The sequence below is a fragment of the Bos indicus genome, chromosome 5 (assembly GCF_029378745.1).
Source record: "Bos indicus isolate NIAB-ARS_2022 breed Sahiwal x Tharparkar chromosome 5, NIAB-ARS_B.indTharparkar_mat_pri_1.0, whole genome shotgun sequence".
NCBI lineage: Eukaryota > Metazoa > Chordata > Mammalia > Artiodactyla > Bovidae > Bos > Bos indicus.
The window spans coordinates 6,017,972-6,039,175 of record NC_091764.1 but is presented as its reverse complement, the minus strand read 5'-3'; the positions used below and the strand labels follow the sequence as shown (position 1 = coordinate 6,039,175).

The 21,204-nt window shown below is 38.2% G+C and overlaps 1 protein-coding gene across 4 annotated transcripts in view; it reads left to right on the top strand.

The window, feature by feature from the left end:
- OSBPL8 (oxysterol binding protein like 8) overlaps positions 1-21,204 on the top strand; it is a 166,933-nt gene that overhangs the window by 82,664 nt on the left and 63,065 nt on the right. For 3 of the 4 annotated variants that reach the window (XM_070788841.1, XM_070788843.1, XM_070788842.1), the window contains one exon: positions 8,779-8,916. In XM_070788841.1, the coding sequence (XP_070644942.1) occupies positions 8,826-8,916 (91 nt within the window). In that variant the 5' untranslated portion in view covers positions 8,779-8,825. Of the gene's footprint in view, positions 1-95; positions 133-8,778; positions 8,917-21,204 lie in introns of all 4 variants that reach the window. The other variant, XM_070788839.1, reaches the window with a different exon arrangement.

Here is a 21,204-nt window from a genome sequence, read left to right as displayed (position 1 = left end):
TCCTTTTGTTTCACTGCTGCTTCAATCCTGATACACTTTGCTTCTTCCTGGTTTGGATTCTATTTGTTTGCTGCTCAATTATCCTGCATTAAAAGCTTCTTGGTGATAGCAAAGATGTCCTTGGGCCATCAAGTAAGTAGTTAAAGTTTGAATGGCATATTTGCAGACGTGATAATATTTTGATTTGTACTTATAAAAGGTATATGGTATTTCCGTTTGATTATTGAGTCTTCTACTTTGTTTCCAGGCATTGAAATAGAAAGACTATAAATGGTCAGTCAGTACCCATCTGTTGTCAGTGTCCCTCTGAGATTAATGGTGTTTGTGTACTTACATCTTAATTATCTAAAGATGGATTATTTACTTAGTTATCTAATTGACCATTTATAAATTCATAATTCCTAAATCATGAATTAATGTTTTTTTATAGTATCCTTTCTACAATCATCACAAAGCACAGATCAGACTACTTTGAGGCTGGACAAGGTGTAACAAAGTCACTGCCATATGAAGTGAGAAATACGGTTTTATTTTTGTCAGAACTTTTATGTAATAGATAATCTGGTTATGAAAAAAATTATTTTTACTTTGGTAATTTCATAAGTGAAGCCTGTTTTATCTAGGGATTTAGAAACTACATCCTTTAAATTTATGTTTTAAAAAAATCTGTTTTTGACTAGATATGGTGCTAGCTTTGAGGAATACACAATGAATAAAACATGTGCCTTGGCTTTAAGGATCATTGTATACTAGTAGGAGAGTTAGACCTGTGAATACGTAATTTTCAAAGCTTTGTGACATATTAAACGTACTGATGTGAATGAAACTTCAGAGATCATTTAAATAAAGCATTAATTTTTGTAGATGAAGAGTCTGAAGCTAAGATCTTAAGTATACCCAAGGAGTTAGAATTGGTTACTAGTTTAGTAGCCATCTTCTGATTTTCAAAAATCAGAATAAAGCTATCATTTCACTGAATTAAGTATAACCAAACAATTAAAACATTGCTGCATTATAAATCAAAGGTTTTAACTTTGTTCAAAACCCACATGGAAATTATATTGATTCAGGAAGTTTTCGTATTTATTCCTAAATAATTGTGTGACTGCTGCAAGTCAGTTGACTGCTTTGGGGCTCGTTTTCCTCACTGGTTGAAGAAGGGGACCCAGCGAGATAATGGCAAAGCGCTTCGGTCTAGATCAGTCCCTGTTTGTCTCTGATAATGGATATAGTACGTTTATAATTCTGTTTTCTAAAGAGAGAGGTAATTTAAAGTAATATGCTAAAATTCCATTTTTATTCTAATTGTAACAATTCATAGTATTGAGTAGTTCATGGCATTATTAGAGTAGTAAAATTTTAAAGTAGACCCTTCGCTGTTCACCTAAAACTACCACAGCATTAATTGGCTATCCCCCAATACATAACAAAAAATTAAAACAAGTTTTTTGAAGTAGAAAAAGTATACGCATCCCAAAACGTTTTCGTTTTCTTGTTCAGCCTTACTTATGATACCTGGTAGATATTTTTAATGCATTTTTCAGTTACTTTAATTACCTCATGTATTTAGATGTTGACTCAGGTGAACTTATTGTCACTGCTGAACTTTAGAAATAGAATTGCATTTTTAATATCAGTTGAAGTGGTTCTTCTTAGGACCTGGGTTTTATAAATGGGGGTCTTTAATTTATACTTGAAATAGAAGACATTCATTATAGTTATATATTTTAAGCACATATGAATTAAAATATATAACATATATTAGAGGTGAGTTTATATTGTAATTTATATATTAGAGTTTGTATTGTACTCTGCCAACTATTAGAAGACTGTGGCTGTGTTATTTACTATAGACCATATATCATTTTGAGTGAAATGTAATTCTATTTAGTTCTTCATTAGGATCTATGCTATTCAGTGAAAAAACTATAAAGATACATAGCAACATATTTAAATTACTAATGTATTTGAGAAAAGGTATACCATCTTCTCTGTAAGGGCATATTTAGGATTTCTTCTAAGGGATCATTTATGACTTTAAAAGACTTAACTTCTTTTTAGTAGTTTTTACTTAGATTAAGGGCAAGAACCAGACTTTGAAGCTTGTAAAATTCTCCTGACTTTGTACTGATGAGTTAAATTCAGAAAGTAAAAGAATGGTTGTTACAGAATCATATCCTCCTTAAAAGTTGCAGCTGATTTGTTAATTATATTACTATGGATGATTCCAGTGTGATTAATTTCTATCTTAATATGACATTCAGCAAAGTAGGCTGCTTTGCTTTACTTTCATTACGAAGCGGAACCAGAAGAAGGCACTGTAATGCTGTCTTTAGACAGGGAGGCTGGTGGTTACATCACCAGAGACTGTTTTGGAATCCTGTAGTGATTCATTGGTCAAATATTGATCCAGGCATTTAGCAAGTATTTATTGTCAGTTTTATGCCAAAGAATACAAATGAAAAAAAAAGTCACTGTCTTTCCTGAGTTTATACACAAATATTCTACTAGTGTGCGAATGATGCAGGGCATCAAAATGATTTTTATATTATGCAAATTTTCTGTATAGTTAATGTTTGTGAATGATGTAAGAAAAAACAAATAGAAAAATAGGCTTCCTGGTTTTTATAAGGAAATATACTCCATATGTTGCTATTTCTACAACTCCTCTCATTTCAACGTTATCAAAATTATAAACAGTAATACCTTAGTAAGGAGTTAGCAAGAGGTGAATAGAACTAAATTTGCACTTGTATTTCTTTTTTTATATAGTCAAGTTATTTAAGACTTATTTACGTGTGTCTTTCTGATGAAATACTAAAGCACGCTCTAATTCTGTTAGCTGTTCTGATAATGTATTTTATATATATTTATCTACTTACCTGCACTGAGTCTTAGCTGAGGCATGCAAGCTCTTAGTTGCTTGCATGTGGGATCCAGTTTTCTGACCAAGGATTGACCCTGGGCCCCTGCTTTGGGAGTGTGGAGTCCTAGCCCCTGGACCAGCAGGGAAGTCCCTTTATAATGTATTTGAAGCAGCCTTAAATGTACTAAGACTACAAAAGATTATATGAAGCATAGGAAAATTATGAAGTACATTCATACAGTGAGTACATAGTGAACCCACCACTGACTTAAGAACTTGAATCTCTCACGGCTGTGCCTGTCCTCCCAGGGGTGATGGTTAATTCATTTTTGTTGTTTTTGTTTATTCGTTGCTTTTTCAAAAATATATTTTTTGGTTATTTTTAGGTCACATATGTATCACTAAATTTTACTAGGGTTTTAATTTTACAAGAATGGCGTCACGCTCTACGTCATCTTCTAGGACTTGTTTTTTGTAGTTAACGTTGTGTTTCTAAGTTTGAGCCATGTTACTGGGTATAGATAAGACCATCTGCTTTTACTGCTACATACTATTCCATTATATTCGTATACCTCAATATATGAATCCATATTGTTTTCAGTTTATGAATATTTATTTTGATTTTTGCTATTATGAACAGTGTTGCTATGAACATTTTTATCCTTGTCTTTTGGTATACACATTCCAGGTATAAAGCTAAAAGTGGAATTTTGGGACCCATAGACTATGCTAAACTTCAATGTTATAAGACCTAAGTGGTTTTCCAAAGTGCTTGTGTCAGTTCATACTCTATCATCAGCAATGCGTGTGTTGGCTCGCTGACCATATCCTTACCATCATTGGATAGTATCAGACTTACTAATTTTTTTCAGTTTTACTGAGTATAAAATATTTATTTCATTGTGATCTTCATTTGTTTTTTTCCCTTATTACTAAGGAGGATCAAAATCTTTTTGTACATTTATGGGCCGTTTGCATTTCTTCTTCCATGAACTAATTGTTCATGTTTTCCTACCATTTTTCTTTAATTAAAAACATTAATAGATGTTTAATTGACATGCAACATTGTATTAGTTTCCAGTGTGTGACATAATGATTCCATATTTGTATATACTATGAAGTGATAATCACAGTACATTTACTTAGCATCCATCGCCATAGATTGTTACAGAGTTTTTTTTCTTATAATGACAGCTTTTGAAACGTACTCTCGTAATAGCCTATAATGGAGAAGAATCTGAAAAAGAACATAGGTAGATACATAACTGAGTCACTTTGCTGTACACCCGAAACATTATAAGCTATGGTTCAGTTACCAGCTGAGCCACAAGGGAAGCTTCTCTGGTAGCTCAGCTGGTAAAGAATCCACCTACAATGCAGGAGACCCCAGTTCAATTCCTGGGTTAGGAAGATCTGCTGTAGAAGGGATAGACTACCCACTCTAGGGATATGCTACCCAGGCCAGTATTCTTGGGCTTCCCTGGTGGCTCAGCTGGTAAAGAATCCGCCTGCAATGTGGGAGACCTGGCTTTGCTCTGTGGATTGGGATGGTCCCCCAGAGAAGGGAAAGGTTACCTACCCACGCCAGTATTCTGGCCTGGAAGATTCCCAGGACTGTATAGTCGAACACAAACTGAGTGACTTGCACTCTCACACTTCAATTAAAAAAAAAGATTTACTATCTTAGCACATTTCAGATATGCAGTACAGTATGAACTCTAGTTGCCATGCGGTACATTACATCCACATGACTTCTTTATTTCATAACTGGGAGTTTGTACTTTTTGACCCATTTTGCACAACCACAACCCCATCCCCCTCTCTGGCAAACCACCAGTTTGTTCTATCTGTGAGCTCAGTTTTATGTCTGAGTTGCATTCCATTGACTATATATACACCACATTGTCTTCACCCGTTCTTCCATTGATGGATAGTTAGGTTGTCTCCATATCTTGGCAGTTGTAAATAATGCTGCAATGAACATGGACTGCGTGTATCTTTTTCAAATTAGGGTTCTCATTTCATTTGGATAAATACCCAGAAGTAGAACTGGTGGATCATATGGTAGTTTTAGGTTTCCTTTTTGAGGAACCTCCATCCTATTTCCCATGAACCTCCATGCAGTTTTCCATAATGACTGTACCAGTTTACATTCCCACCAACAGTGCTCAAGGGCTGCCTTATCGCTGCATCCTCATCAATACTTATTATTTCTTATCTTTTTAATAATAGCGATTTTACCAGGTGGGAAGTGATACTTCACTGTGCTTTTGATTTGCATTTCTCTGATGAATCGTAATGTCGATCATCCTTTCATGTATACTTTGACTATTGAGCTATAAGAGTTCTTTATGTGTTTTGGATATTAACCCCTTATCAGATATACTATTTGCAAGCATTTTATGCCATTCATTGTATTGATGGTTTCCTTTGCTGTGCAGAAATGTTTTAGTCTGACGTAGTTTCAGTTCTTTATTTTTGCCTTTATTGTCTTTTGGTGTCAAATCTAAAAGAATCATTGCCAAGACTGATGTCAGGGAGCTCACCTCTAGTTTTCTTCTAGGAATTTTATATTTTCAGGTCTTAAGCCATTTTGAGTTAATTTTTTTGTAACAGTAAGATAGAGGTCCAGTTTGTTTCTCTTGTGTGTGGCTGTCCAGGCTTCCCAACAGTATTTATGAAAGAGACTGGCCTTTTCCCTGTTGTATGTTTTTGGCTCCTTTGTCAGAAACTAATTGACCATATACATATAGGTTTATTTCTGGGCTCTCAGTTCTGTGCCATTGATCTATGTGCCTTTTTATGCAAGTGCCACGGAGTTCTGATTACCATAGCTTTGTAATATAATTTGAGATCAGGAAGTATGATGCCTCTAGTTCTGTTCTTCAAGATTGCTTTGGCTATTTGGGGTCTTTTGTGATTCCATGTGCTTTGGCTATTTGGGGTCTTTTGTGATTCCATGCAAGTGTTAGAATTGTTTTTTCTGTTTTTGTTAAAAAACAAATTGCCATTGGAATCTTGAGAGGGATTGCACTGCTTTGGGAGGTGTAGACATTTCAGTGTTGCTCCTCCGGTCCATCATGTAGTGCACCTCTCCATCTGTATCTGTGCTCTTCAGTGTCTGTCCTCGGGTTCTTACAGTTTTCAGTGTACAGGTCTTTCACCTCCTTGGTTAAATTTATTCTTAGGCATTCTTTTTGATGCATTCCTTTACCCTTGTGTTTCTTTTACCTTTTTGATCTTTCTCTAATTGATTTACAGGAATTTTTTTTCAACATATTTTGAATTCCAACTCTTCGTTAATTATATGTGTTACAAATCTCTTGGTTTCCCCTCCCCCAATTTCTTTTTATCTTTTGATTAGGTTAATTCTTAATCCCCACCCCCACCTTGCGCTTTCTTTATTGGTGAGTGTTTCGTGTGTCTTTTTAAGGGAATCATTGCCTACCCCAAATTTATATTCTCTTAAAAGTTTTCAAGTTTTACTTCTTTGCATTCACGGTTTCAAAGATTGCTCAGGCTTCTGTACAGACAATGAACTCTACACAAGCAAGGAGCAAGATGATACAGGTAGAAACTAGGTAGAAGTATGCTGCTGTGATCCGTGGAAAGGTAATGGTGTCTTGGAACAGGGTAGTAGTTGTGGAAGTGCAGAGAAGTAGGAGGATCCCAGATAAATTTTGAAGATAAAGATATCACAGATTGACGGAGTATGAAATGTGAGAGAAAGAGAAAAATCAAAGAATACGTCTAAAGTTTTTGGCCTGAGAAACTGGAAGAGGAGAATAGTGATTCCATTAACAGATGCTACTGCTGCTACTGCTAAGTCACTTCAGTCGTGTCCGACTCTGTGCGACCCCATAGACGGCAGCCCACCAGGCTCTCCCGTCCCTGGGATTCTCCAGGCAAGAACACTGGAGTGGGTTGCCATTTCCTTCTCCAATGCATGAAAGTGAAAAGTGAAAGCGAAGTTGCTCAGTCGTGTCCGACCCTCAGCGACCCCACTAACTGCAGCCCACCAGGCTCCTCTGTCCATGGGATTTTCCAGGCAGGAGTACTGGAGTGGGGTGCCATTGCCTTCTCCAAACAGATGGGAGAGAGGCAAATCTGGAGGATAAACAAAATAAAGACTGTTGTGGATAAATTTGAGATGTCTGTTAAGTAATACAGGCAGGCAACTGATGTGTGAGTTTTTGAGTTTAGGAGGAGATAAATTTAGTAGTCATCAGTGTAGGATGCTTTTTTATTGATTTGATGGGAAAATAAATTCTTTGTAACTTTACTTGGATGATAAGTGAAGAGTATTTTTGAATTTTTACTTTAAAATTTAAGGAGCTAAAATATAATTTTGAAAACTTTAGCACCATCAAAAGTACATTAATGATTATGTTAAAGGTAATTTCTGTTTAAAATGTTAAAGAAGCAATTTTCCTTGAAAGATATGGTGATTAAAAATATCAGCCTAAGTTCTGCTTAAGTTTGAAATTACATCTAGATTGAAGACAGAATCATTCTCTCTCAAGATAAAGCTTAAGGTTTCTGTAGACTGAAAGCACAGTTACATAAAAATCGAAGAATGGAGATCCTGGGGCACTGTGGACTTGCTCACAATTTGTCCTGCTCCTTCAATCAGTATTTTTTTCTTTTCTGTCCTCTCTGGAACTGGGCATTGCTTTCCTCTATCAGTAGCTTGGTCAGACGGGTGACTAGAAGCCCTAAACACTATTTAGATTTATCATTGAGGCAGCAGGCTCTTAAGAAACCAGACTTTGAACCAAATGGTCCTTTGTTAGAATATTACCAGTATTAGTTTTAGGCAAGGCAATCTCTGAACCTCCAAGTTTCCCCAACTTTAAAATAAGAATCACACCTACTTTCCATGAAAGTTGGAAATTAGAAATTCTAGCACATATGAAATACTATTTTGTGGCTCAGCTGGTGAAGAATTCACCTGCAATGCAGGAGACTGCCTGCAGCACAGGAGACCTGGGTTCGGTCCCTGGGTCAGGAGATCCCCTGGCGTAGGGAATGGCACCCGCTCCAGTATTCCTGCCTGGGAAATCCCATCGACGGAGGAGCCTGGCGGGCCACAGTCCACGTGGTCAGAGTTCACGCAGTCCAGGCCAGTCACAGAGAGCTCGACACAACTTAGTGACTAACCCACCACCACCACGCCATTTTATGCTGCTATAAACTGGAATGTTTCCTCATTACCAGTGAGGTCGACTGTCTTTTCATATGTATGTTGACCATTTGTATGTCTTCTGCATTGTCTTTTGCTTATTGCTTTGTTGGCAAATATATAGAGTCAATAACGCAATGAAAGGTTGATAGTAAACCTTGGAGGACCTTTCATTATCAGAATATGTGTTTTCATTTTTATGAGGTGTGTAATTTGACTCATGACTATAAACTCCTCTTGAATTGATAGCAAACTAAAAATAAAACATTTATTAATTATTTATTAAAGTAATTTAATTTATTAAAGTATTATTAGAGTATTGAGTTGATGAAATGAATATAACCATTGAGGCCATGTCAATCACAGTTCTGCTGCTACTGCTAAGTCACTTCAGTCGTGTCTGACTCTGTGTGACCCCATAGACGGCAGCCCACTAGGCTTCCCCGTCCCTGGGATTCTCCAGGCAAGAACATTGGAGTGGGTTGCCATTTCCTTCTCCAATGCAGGAAAGTGAAAAGTGAAAGTGAAGTTGCTTAGTCGTGTCCGACTCTAGCGACCCCATGGACTGCAGCCTACCAGGCTTCTCCGTCCATGGGATTTTCTAGGCAAAAGTACTGGAGTGGGGTGCCATTGCCTTCTCCGAATCACAGTTCTAGTCCATGTTATTAACTATGCTGTTATGTAAATCTGTGACTTAAGTACTAATTTCTTTTTCCCTTCTTTCCTTGAGCTGTGGTAGCAAACAGTGACGATACTCAACACCTGACACCAGGAAGGATGAGTCAGCGCCAAGGGAAAGAGGCTTTTCCAACGCCAACCAAAGATTTGTATCAGCCATCTTTCAGTCCAGCAAGTCCTCATACCCCGGGTACGGAGTTGTACTTTTAATGTTTTTTGTTGTTACTGATGGTGGGCTCTGTGTGTATGGATTGTTTTGTTTTTTTAGGCAGGTCTGTCCTTTGCTGGTGTATCATGATTTTTCTTTTTGACTATTTGGTTTTATAGAGGTTTATGTTTGTTTTGTTTTGGTCATCCATAATACACTTCAAATGAGTGCATTTTCCTTTGGAGTACTTTTTAATTCTCTTTACATTCTCTAAAATATTTGGTTAGTTATACCATTCTTTTAATTCAGTGATTTTCAAACTTTTGGTCTCAGGACTCCTTTAATACTGTCAAAAATTACTGAAGACCCCAAAGAATTTTTATGTGGATTAATTAACCTGTTGATACATACTGTACTGCATATTAAAACTGAAACTTTAAAAAAATGTTTACTTTGTTTTTTGAATTGATGTATAGTTGATGTACTTATCAGCTATATGCATGTGGACTTCCCTGGTGGCTTAGTGGGTAAATAGTCTGCCCGCAGTATGGGAGAGCCGTGTTCAGTCCCTGGCTTGGGAAGATCCCTGGAGAAGAAATGGCAACTCCCTCCAGTATTTTTGCCTGGAGAATCCCATTGACAGAGGAGCCTGGTTGGCTACAGTCCATGGGGTCGCAAAGAATCAGACACGACTGAGTGACTGACACTTTCTACACTTGATATACATATGTATGTTACAGGTGTAAGTATCAGCTCAGTTCAGTCACTCAGTCATGTCTGACTCTTTGCGACCCCATGAATCGCAGCACGCCAGGCCTCCCTGTCCATCACCAACTCCCGGAGTTTACCCAGACTCATGTGCATCAAGTTGGTGATGCCATCCAGCCATCATATCTTCTGTTGTCCCCTTCTCCTGCTGCCCCCAATCTCTCCCAGCATCAGGGTCTTTTCCAATGAGTCAGCTCTTCGCATGAGGTGACCAAAGTATTGGAGTTTCAGCCTCAGCATCAGTCCTTCCAATGAATACCCAGGACTGATCTCCTTTAGGATGGACTGGTTGGATCTCCTTGCAGTCCAAGGGACTCTCAAGAGTCTTCTCCAACAACACAGTTAAAAACCATCAATTCTTCGGTGCTCAGCTTTCTTCACAGTCCAACTCTCACATCCATTCATGACCACTGGAAAAACCATAGCCTTGACTAGACGGATCTTTGTTGGCAAAATAATGTCTCTGCTTTTTAATACGCTATATCTAGGTTGGTCATAACTTTCCTTCCAAGGAGTAAGCATCTTTTAATTTCATGGCTGCAATCACCATCTGCAGTGATTTTGGAGCCCAGAAAAATAAAGTCAGCCACTGTTTCCACTGTGTCCCCATCTATTTGCCATGAAGTGATGGGACCGGATGCCCTGATCTTAGTTTTCTGAATGTTGAGCTTTAAGCCAACTTTTCCACTCTCCTCTTTCACTTTCATCAAGAGGCTTTTTAGTTCCTCTTCACTTTCTGCCATAAGGGTGGTGTCATCTGCATATCTGAGGTGATTGAGATTTCTCCCGGCAATCTTGATTCCAGCTTGTGCTTCTTCGAGCCCAGCATTTCTCATGATGTACTCTGCATAGAAGTTAAATAAGCAGGATGTCAGTATACAGCTTTGACGTACTCCTTTTCCTATTTGGAACCAGTCTGTTTTTCCATGTCCAGTTCTAACTGTTGCTTCCTGACGTGCATATAAGTTTCTCAAGAGGCAGATCAGGTGGTCTGGTATTCCCATCTCTTTCAGAATTTTCCACAGTTTGTTGTGATCCACACAGTCAAAGGCTTTGTCATAGTCAATAAAGCAGAAATAGATGTTTTTCTGGAACTCTCTTGCCTTTTCCATGATCCAGCGGATCTTGGCAATTTGATCTCTGGTTCTTCTGCCTTTTCTAAAACCAGCTTAAACATCTGGAAGTTCACAGTTCACGCATTGCTGAAGCCTGGCTTGGAGAATTTTGAGCATTACTTTACTAGCATGTGAGATGAGTGCAATTGTGTGATAGTTTAGTGATTCACAATTTTTAAGGATTATACTCCTTTTATGTGCTGTGCTGTGCTTAGTCACTCAGTCACACTCTTTGTGACCCCATGGATTGTAGCCTGCCAGACTTCTCTGTCCATGGAGATTCTCCAGGCAAGAATACTGGAGTGGGTTGCCATGCCCCGCTCCAGGGGATCTTCCCAACCCAGGGATCGAACTTCCACATTGCAGGTGAATTGTTTACCATTTGAGCCACCAGAGAAGCCCAGGAATACTGGAGTAGGTAGCCTGTCCCACTTGAGGAATCTTCCTGACTCAGGAATTGAACTGGGGTCTCCTGCATTGCAGGTGGATTCTTTACCAGCTGATCTGCCAGTGAAGCCCATACTCCACTTATAGTTATTATAAAATATCAGTTACATTCTCTGTGTTGCATAATATAGCCTTGTAGCTTATTTTATACATAATAATTTATTTAAAATGTTTACCCTTAATTCATTTCAAATTATAATAATAAACCTATTATAGGCTAATATGAATCACATATTTTTATGAACAATAACTGACTCCCCTCCCCACCAAAGAAGAGTTGAGTGAGAATGAGAAGAGTGGTATTCTTTTCCTCCAAGGTCCCACAGCCTTGCCCCTATTGTCATTTTGGGCTGGATAATTCTTTGTTGAGGGGAGCTATCCTGTGCATTGCAGGGTATTTAGCAGCATCCTTGACCTCAATGCGCTAGATGCCAATAGCAGTTTTCCTGGATGTGACAACTAGAATTAGCCCTGAAGTGAAGTGAAGTCGCTCAGTCGTGTCTGACTCTTTGCGACCTCATGGACTGTAGCCTACTAGGCTCCTCCATCCATGGGATTTTCCAGGCAAGAGTGCTGGAGTGCGTTGCCATCTTGACAAATATCCCTTGTGGGACAAAATTGTCTCTGGCTGAGAACTACTGTTTTACATTTTTTGCAAATCTTTCTAATTTATGTCTAGCTTTATCAAGGATATTTGTCAGTGAAACCGACCTTCTTTCACTGCAAGTGCATGGCAGTGAAGAAGTCAGTGACTACTACTACGGTCGGATGCCTCTGCTCTGATATGGGCCAAGGTGCCAGTGGTCTCATCTAGCATTGCTTTTGCACGACTAGTGAAAACGTCAGCACAATAAAAGAGTATTAGGAAACTAGTTTTGACCTTGCAGACCTTTTGAAAGTGTCTTGGAAACTACAGTGATTATGATAATTTTTAATTCATAATTGATACATTTTTTAAATTGGATTCTGTTTCTTAGCTGAAGTTTATTTGATCATATACTTTGAACTCTCCTTATCAGTTATTGGTACTACTGATAATTACTGATCCCCAATCAGTTATCAGTACTACTGATAACTAGGGGGAAAGACTTCTGCTTTTAAAGCTAAGAACTTAAATTTGGTATTTAAAAGCCAATACATACTTAGATTATCAAACTTTTTAAAATTAATTATTTTAACTGGAGGATACTGTACAATATTGTGATGGTTTTGCCATACATCAACATGAATCAGCCACTAGCGAGTCTTAAGTGTTATGTTATACTGTCTACATAATTAGTTGGGTTTTGGTGTTGTTACTGTGTGAATTATCCCTTGGGGTAGGCTTTAGTTACTTCTTTTTAAATGAGTATTAACTGGTTGATCGTAAGTTACATGACCATTTTCTAATTTACTCCAGTAGAAAATTTTTTCTAGTCAAGTATTAGATGGAAACATTTTTACATAACATTGTAAAAAAACTGTAACATAAAGTTCTGGAAGGATGCAACTTATGTGATTTTTTTTTTTTTGGTTCTGTGCACCAGAATTTTGACTGTAATGAATATGGTTCATCTGTTTCATATATCTGTGTACTAGAATATTTAGAGAAATCCTTTAACTTGATATTTAATGAAACAACAAAGGGGTTAGTTACTAAAGCTTCTTGTATTTATATGTATCATGAACATTTTCAGACAAGCAGGGAGTTTGTAAGAATAATGCAGTTAACACTAATAAACCCATCAGGTAGATGTAAGAAATTATTAACCTTTTGTTGTATTTTATTTATTTGGGGGTGGGGCTGGAATATTTGGAGTAAATCATAGACCTCATGATTTACATCAGCCATAGTATTAGATATATCTTGATTTACACCTAAATGTTCTTGGGTAAGTTATGGGTAAATTAATATTTATAGTGTGAATTACATATTGAATGTACTTCTTTGTTAAAGTCAGCTTATTGTGTTTTTGTAATGCACAATATCTCCCTCTGGTTTACCATGATTCCATATGATAGTTTTCAGAAGTGAGAGATGTGTTTAAAATAAGCTAAACCTATTAACTCTTGCTTATTGTGAAGATAAATAGTTGGAAATTAACATGTATAGAAAATATCTTTGATAGGTCTGCCATAACTCAAGTATTATACTGTAGATCAGTATTTCAATTCCTGAATGGAAAGAATTAGAATTCCAAAAGCTTATTAACAGTAATAATGATTAAAATTCCTCATGTCTTTTATGTGCTTTTTACATGCATTAGCTCCTGGAATTCTTATAAGAACCTTATGGTATATAAATCATTGTCTCTGTTTCACAAATGAGGAAACTGGGCAGTTGGTAAGGGAAATTTCCTTGCCTGGTTTACATATTTAGTATGTAGTAGAGCTAAAACTTGAACCTAGGTATAATTACAGAGTTTTATATTTTTAAGGTTTCAGTCAATTTAGTCATTAGATTTTTTGAGGCTAAACTTTTCCAAACCTTAAACTTGGCTTCTGTGTCTTTTGATATAACCCCATTATGTGTACAATGTTTTCAGTTCAGTTCAGTCGCTCAGTCGTGTTCGACTCTTTGTGACCCCATGAATCGCAGCACGCCCGGCCTCTCTGTCCATCACCAACTCCCGGAATTTACCCAAACCCATGTTCATTGAGTCGGTGATGCCATACAACCATCTCATCCTGTGTCGTCCCCTTCTCCTCCTGCCCTCAATCTTTCCCAGCACCAGAGTCTTTTCAAATGAGTCAACTCTTCACATCAGGTGTCCAAAGTATTGGAGCTTCAGCTTCAGCATCGGTCCTTCCAATGAACACTCAGGACTGATCTCCTTTAGGATGGACTGGTTGGATCTCCTTGCAGTCCAAGGGACGCTCAAGAGTCTTCTCCAACATCATAGTTCAAAAGCATCAATTCTTCGGCACTCAGCTTTCTTTACAGTCCAACTCTCACATCCATACATGACCACAGGAAAAACCATAGCCTTGACTAGATGGACCTTGGCAAAGTAATGTCACTGCTTTTTAATATGCTGTCTAGGTTGGTCGTAACTTTCCTTCCAAGGAGTAAGCGTCTTTTAATTTCATGGCTGCAGTCACCATTTGCAGTGATTTTGGAGCCCCAAAAATAAAGTCTGACACTGTTTCCACTGCTTCCCCATCTATTTGCCATGAAGTGATGGGACCGGATGCTATCATCTTAGTTTTCTCAATATTGAGCTTTAAGCCAACTTTTCCACTCTCCTCTTTCACTTTCATCAAGAGGCTCTTTAGTTCTTCTTCACTTTCTGCCATAAGGGTGGTGTCATCTGCATATCTGAGATTATTGATATTTCTCCCAGTAATCTTGATTCCAGCTTGTGCTTCCTCCAGCCCAGCATTTCTCATGATGTACTCTGCATATAAGTTAAATAAGCAGGGTGACAATATACAGCCTTGACGTACTCCTTTTCCTATTTGGAACCAGTCTGTTGTTCCATGCCCAGTTCTAACTGTTGCTTCCTGACCTGCATATAGGTTTCTCAAGAGGCAGGTCAGGTGGTCTGGTATTTCCATCTCTTTCAGAATTTCCCACAGTTTATTGTGATCTACATAAAGGCTTTGGCATAGTCAATAAAGTAGAAATAGATGTTTTTCTGGAACTCTCTTGCTTTTTCGGTGATCCAACGGACGTTGGCAATTTGATCTCTGGTTCCTCCGCCTTTTCTAAGACCAGCTTGAACATCTGGAAGTTCACAGTTCACGTATATTACTTTACTAGCATGTGAGATGAGTGCAATTGTGCGGTAGTTTGAGCATTCTTTGGCATTGCCTTTCTTTGGGATTAGAATGAAAACTGACCTTTTCCAGTCCTGTGGCCACTGCTGAGTTTTCCAAATTTGCTGGCATATTGAGTGCAGCACTTTCACAGCATCATCTTTCAGGATTTGAAATAGCTCAACTGGAATTCCATCACCTCCACTAGCTTTTTTCGTAGTGATGCTTCCTAAGGCCCACTTGACTTCACATTCTAGGTGAGTGATCACACCATCGTGATTATCTGGGTCGTGAATGCTTTATGTGAAGTTTATTTTTTTTCCTTTCTTTTGAGTAATATGTAGGAGTACAGTTATGAAATCATATAAGTGTGTTTTACTTTATAGAAGTGGCCTGTTTTCCAAAGTAGTTATATCATTTTACATTTCTCTCAGCAGTGTATGAGGATTTCTGTTGCTTTATATCCTTGATATTTTTTATTTTAGCCGTTCTAGTGGGTGTATAGTAATATCACATTGTGATTTTAATTTGCATTTCCCTGTTGACTAAGTGTGGAACATCTTTTCATATGCTCATTGGCCACTTGTATATCTGAAGTGTCAGATTAGAATTTATGCCCATTTAAAAATTTGGCTTGCTTGCTTGTCTTACTGAATTTTAAGAGTTTTAAAAATATATTTCAGCATCCTCCTTTGCTAACTGTATACATTATATTTTCTTCTAGCCTTGGCATGCCTTTTCATTGTCTAAATGACTTCTTACAAAGAACAGATGTTTTTAATTTTGATGAAATTCAATTTATCAGGTTTTCCCCCATGACTCAAGCTCCCTGCCACATCCCAACTAAAGAAATCTTTGTCTATCCTAAAGTTTCAAAGAACATTTTTTTGCAATTCTTCTAGAAGTGTTAGACTGTCCCTGCTTTGGTCTTTATCTTCATTGTCTTTCTTAACTATCATCATCTTAGGTCAGGTCCTTATTACTCCACACCTACATTACATAGTACCACAGTATTCTAACTTCTCTTAGGGCTTTGCCTTCCAATAACAAGGCTCATCTTTCTTAACAAGACAACCAAACAGAAAATTATTATTACTTTGTAAGGTGAGACTGTGGTAAGATTAGGGTTTTATGGATGTATGTGGGCAGAGAACACGTGGATCCAGTGAAGTAGGTCTCTTAGGGAAATGATATGAATAAATGGAAATAGAAAATTATAAATGAAAATACAGATCTTTATTCAAGCTTGTAACTGAATACCTCATAAGGTATCTGCATTTATGACACTCCCATTCTCAAAAAGTCAGTGGTTGACTGTCGCCTAGAGCAGTGGCTCCTAGGTGTGGCTGTGTCTGAGAATCACCTGGAGCTTTCTTTGATTAGATGCAGATTCTACTCCAGCCTTTCAAAGTCTCTAGGGTGAGGCTGTGCATTTATAAAGTTTTCCAGGTGTATCTGGTACAGCAGCATTTGGATCAGCAAGCAGAAACCAGCAATAGAGGGCATAAATTACAGATTTTGTAATGTTGTAGTCAGCGCTCTTAGTGTTTCTGATCTTATTCTTCCCTTCCAATTTAATTTTGTATTTTTCCCATCACGAACTCAGCTAGATGACTTTCTTCCCTGTTCCACAGAAGACTGTACTTTTATTTATTCTGCTTCTCTGTTGTGGAATATCCTCTCCCCAGTGCTTATCTCCGGTGGTCCAGTGGTTGGGAATCCACCTGCCAGTACAGGGAACATGGGTTTGATCCTTGCTTGGGGAATGTTCCATATTCCACGGGGCAACTAAGCCCACATCCTAGAGACTCTGCTCCCCAACCAGAGAAGTCACTGCAGTGAGAAGCCCACACACCGCAGCTTGAGAAAGCCCAAACCTAGCAAAGACCCAGTGCGGGCCAATATAAATAAAATTTTAAATTCTTCTCAGTTCCCAGGGTGTAGGAAAAATGGCCTCAACATAAAGATCAGATCAAGAGTGCTTCTGTAAGATTTTTTTGGTTTGAGACCTCAGAAAGATTTACAGTGCCTCTCAGCAAGACAGAAGCACTTCAAGAAAAAGAACAGAGGACAGAAAGATTTGTTGTAAGATGAGACATTTGAGCATATTCAGACATTGAAAGGATAAAGTCAGTAAGAGAAATATTATAGGAGGAAGCTGCTGCTGCTACTGCTGCTAAGTCACTTCAGTCGTGTCCGACTCTGTGCGACCCCATAGACGGCAGGCCATCAGGCTCCCCCATCCCTGGGATTCTCCAGGCAAGAACACTGGAGTGGGTTGCCATTTCCTTCTCCAGTGCATAAAAGTGAAAAGTGAAAGTGAAGTCATTCAGTCGTGTCTGACTCTTAGCGACCCCATGGACTGCAGCCCACCAGCTCCTCCATCCATGGGACTTTCCAGGCAAGAGTACTGGAGTGGGGTGCCATCGCCTTCTCCGATAGGAGGAAGTTAGGAGAATCAATAAGGCAGGTTTTCAGAGAAGGCGGCAGGGATGGAGTCAGGTGTGAAGATTTAGGGATTGACTGGACTAGGAATCCAGCTGCAAAGTGGAGGAACCACAGAATTGGGTGTGCCAACTAATGCTGAAGTTGGTATCAGCCTGACCTAGTATGGGATTTTCTCCTGTAATGGTAGGCTTTGCTAGGTGTGTGCAACGAAAGAATGGTGGCAGAGTCCGTATGGGACACTGGTAAGGGAGGCGAGGCTTAACGGATGAGTTGGGCGGACTGCTTTGGTGGAGCGGGCAGGATCTGTTGGAGGAAATGCTGGAGTCAGTGGACAGCTGAGGAGCACTGTGCAGGAGTGGAGAGCTGTGGGAGCAAGGGCTCTCTTACAGATGAACACAGAACTGATAAAACTAACAGGGTTGGTGTACAAGGAAGAGAATTGTTGGTAGTAAATAAATGCTTGTGGATGTGCTTATGTATAGTCCCCCATGCCTAGCATAGTACCTGGAACATAAGCACTTGTGTGTTTATAAATGAATAAGTATCTTTATTGAGCACCTCTTATGTGCTGCTCCCTGCCATTGTGAAGGTTACAGGCTCACATTTTAATGAGTATGAAATTTTGGAGATGATCTTCATGTGTTGGAAGCCCTTCTCTGACATGAACCCTGCATGTATTACTCCTGTTTCCTGACGAGAGAGAATGGATGACCAGGCAAGTAGATAGGTAGATAGATTTATTTTTTTATTTCAAATGGCATTTATTTTGGTGGTATTTCCTGGACTCATACTAATACCTGCCATTTATCAAGCACTTACTGAGTTTGACTATTGAAAGTTTTATATGCCAACTTATATTTAACTTTTGAAACAACCCCACAAGATACAAACACAATTACTGTGTCTGCTTTATCAGTGAGACAGCTGAAAATGAGGATGTTAAGAAATTGTTCAAATTCACGAAACGAGTAAATGTCAGAGGCAGGTTTCAAATTCAGGACCATCCAAGCCCATGGTGTTTTTTCTACTGTACTGGAGTGAATTACAGATGAGCTGTTTTCTTTTTGTTTTATGCATGGTATGATGCTAGAAATTTGTGAGAACAATGGCAAAGATTCTCATTGTTTTCTGGCTGAGTCTCCTTTATACATGTTGATTCATACCAATTTAATATGGGTCACTTTCCCTTAAAAATAGCTTGTTTGGTTTTTTGCAATGTGGTTTCCTTCCATCATTTTAAGTTTTCCTTTGGTTGGTTTTTTGGAGAAACTAGGGAGACTCTGGCTGTCCTCACTAAAGCCCAAGATACTCTTTTTGTTTTATGTTTAGATTATGATGCTGAATCAGGTTATTCTAAAAATTGTGCATTTGCCAGATTTTTTCCCTTGTTTGAAGACTAAGTACTAGTTTATTTCAAGTAGTTTTAACTTAAGTATTATTACAGTCCCTTGAGTAGGATGACATTTGTTTCATGCTGATTTGAGTATAATGTATTTTGATTGTTTACCAAGAAAGACAGACTTGTAGTTAGTTAGGCTTGTCGTCTCCCTTTTCCCCTGTACTTGTGAGTAAGGACGATGCTACAGCACCCTGGAGACTACATCATAGCTTATCTTACAGCTGCATGTTCTGTTCCCTCTAGATCACGTTTGAGATTATCATCAAAACTGGATGAATTCCTGACTTTTATCTTGTAGCCACCCTTGGTTCTTTGGTCATAAAAAGCTCTTTTCATGCTTTTATTTTTAAAAAACCATCTTTCAATTATAGTGCTCTGTGACAGAATATAAAATGTTGCCATGCCAAAATTTATATGAATCCATTTCAAGCTAATTTTGTGTTTAACGTTTTAAAACTAGAAGTTTTACCTGCTTAATCAGTTTTATCAAAGTTAATTTAAGCCATGTTTGGTTCATCTAGGCTTGAGTTAAAATGTCTACACTGAGTACTGTGTTTCTCTTATCCTCTAGGAAATCTTAAACCTGTGAAGTCCCTTCACCTTGAGTGCTCTGACAGCATTGAATGTGACATGATGGGTCTATATCTAATATTTCTAACTTTAACTGAGAGTTTACTATTGTGAAGATGTCGTACAGATTTCCCCAGGTGACAGTCTGAAACACTGCTGGGATAACCTCAGGTGACTAACACAGAGTAGCTTCATTAGAGTGGCTCAGACAAAAGGAGACCTAGATCAGTTTCCTCCATGAACCGAAGCAGTTCCTCTGTCCTTGGTAAGACGTTTCTAGGATCAGTTCTGAAACTATATGAGACCAGACACACATAACAAGTGTGTTCCTGAATATATGTCTTATATTTCATGAAAATTGTTTTGCCTGAAAGAAGACTTGAATTTTTTCCCCACCCCCACTTTCTTTTTTTCCCCTAGATGCTGTGCTTTGGTCAATTGTTTTCTTTAGAAAGAGTATAAATTAGAGGCTATATTGATTTTCTCCTCTGAGTTTCTGAGCCCTAAATAAGTTAGATTTCCAAAGTTATATCTTAAGACATACTTGTTTTCTGCTTTGAAATTCCTTGTGTTTGGATAATTGCTTCATAGAGCTATGAAAGTACCTATTATGTAATGAAAGAGGAATATTTGGCATGTTAAGAAAATAAGAATAAAATATTTTTATAAATCTCTCTTGTTAAATGTTGCAGTATCTGTGTTCTTCAACTATTCCCATAGGGAAATATGAAATACTTTGAAATCATTTGTTGAAAATTCAGTGAGAATGAATAATTCAGCTTTGTTTTAAGCATCTTTACAAAGATAAGAGAGTCTGTCTTATCCTTGCCGGGCCTTATTAATTGCTTCTTTAAGAAAGCAGTAAGATGAACATTAAGAACAACAAAGGATGCTTTTCTCCGCATAAACATATACGTTCATATATTCCTTCCTCCCTACTTTATTAAGATAACAGCTGTTAAGATAACAGTTTATTTATTAAGATAACAGTAAAGGGTTATCAGATAATATGTGCGCTTGTTTCTGGGCTCTTTTCTGATGGGATGCCCCGCCCTCCGCCTGCTCTTTGTTCCCACAGTCTGAGAGGCTGAGCCTGTTTCTGTGTATAGACTGTGGGCCGGTGCCACTGCGTGTGCTGATCTCCTTGTGCACAAGCGAAAAATACATACACTGGTAGGAGTGTTCACTAAGGGAACGTCCTTCAGTTTACAGAACTGCCCTTTATTATGAGACGATGGTCTTCCTGCTGTATCATATTTAACATCCCTTTCTGAATTGAAGGCTGTGAATTTAGATTTTAAAAATACTGTGTCTTACCAAGTTGAGAACTGTAATATCAGTGCTACAGTTTGGGGAGGGGGAATTTTTTTGGTCCACAGATTCAAAATCTAGGAACCGTAGTTTTACCTGTGGTTTACCTACCTCACATAGTCATTTACCTGTGTGAGGAGATTGTGGATATCGGGGTAAAAGATAAGGAAATCCTTGTGCTTTGGATGGAGTCATGGGCCGTGAAGTTAGTTAGATATGTGGTTACAACTGTGGAATCAAAATAGCTTCTTCAGGACCTTATTAGGCTCATCATTAGGAAATATCTGGAGTGTGGCAGCCAATAATTTAAATTGTATCCAACTCCAAAGCCTCCATAGAGTTGGATTGAGTCTCTAGTGGGTAAGTAAAATGATGTGAGCATTGGCACCAATATTTGAATATCAGTCAGGAGAGAGAAGGAAGAGAGATCCATATTCATTCTTTCCATCCTAGAACAATGTGTAAGCAGTGCTGTCTTATAACATGGTTCCCATGCTTGAAGAGAAGGCTGGAAAGGAGTGGAATTTTTTTTAT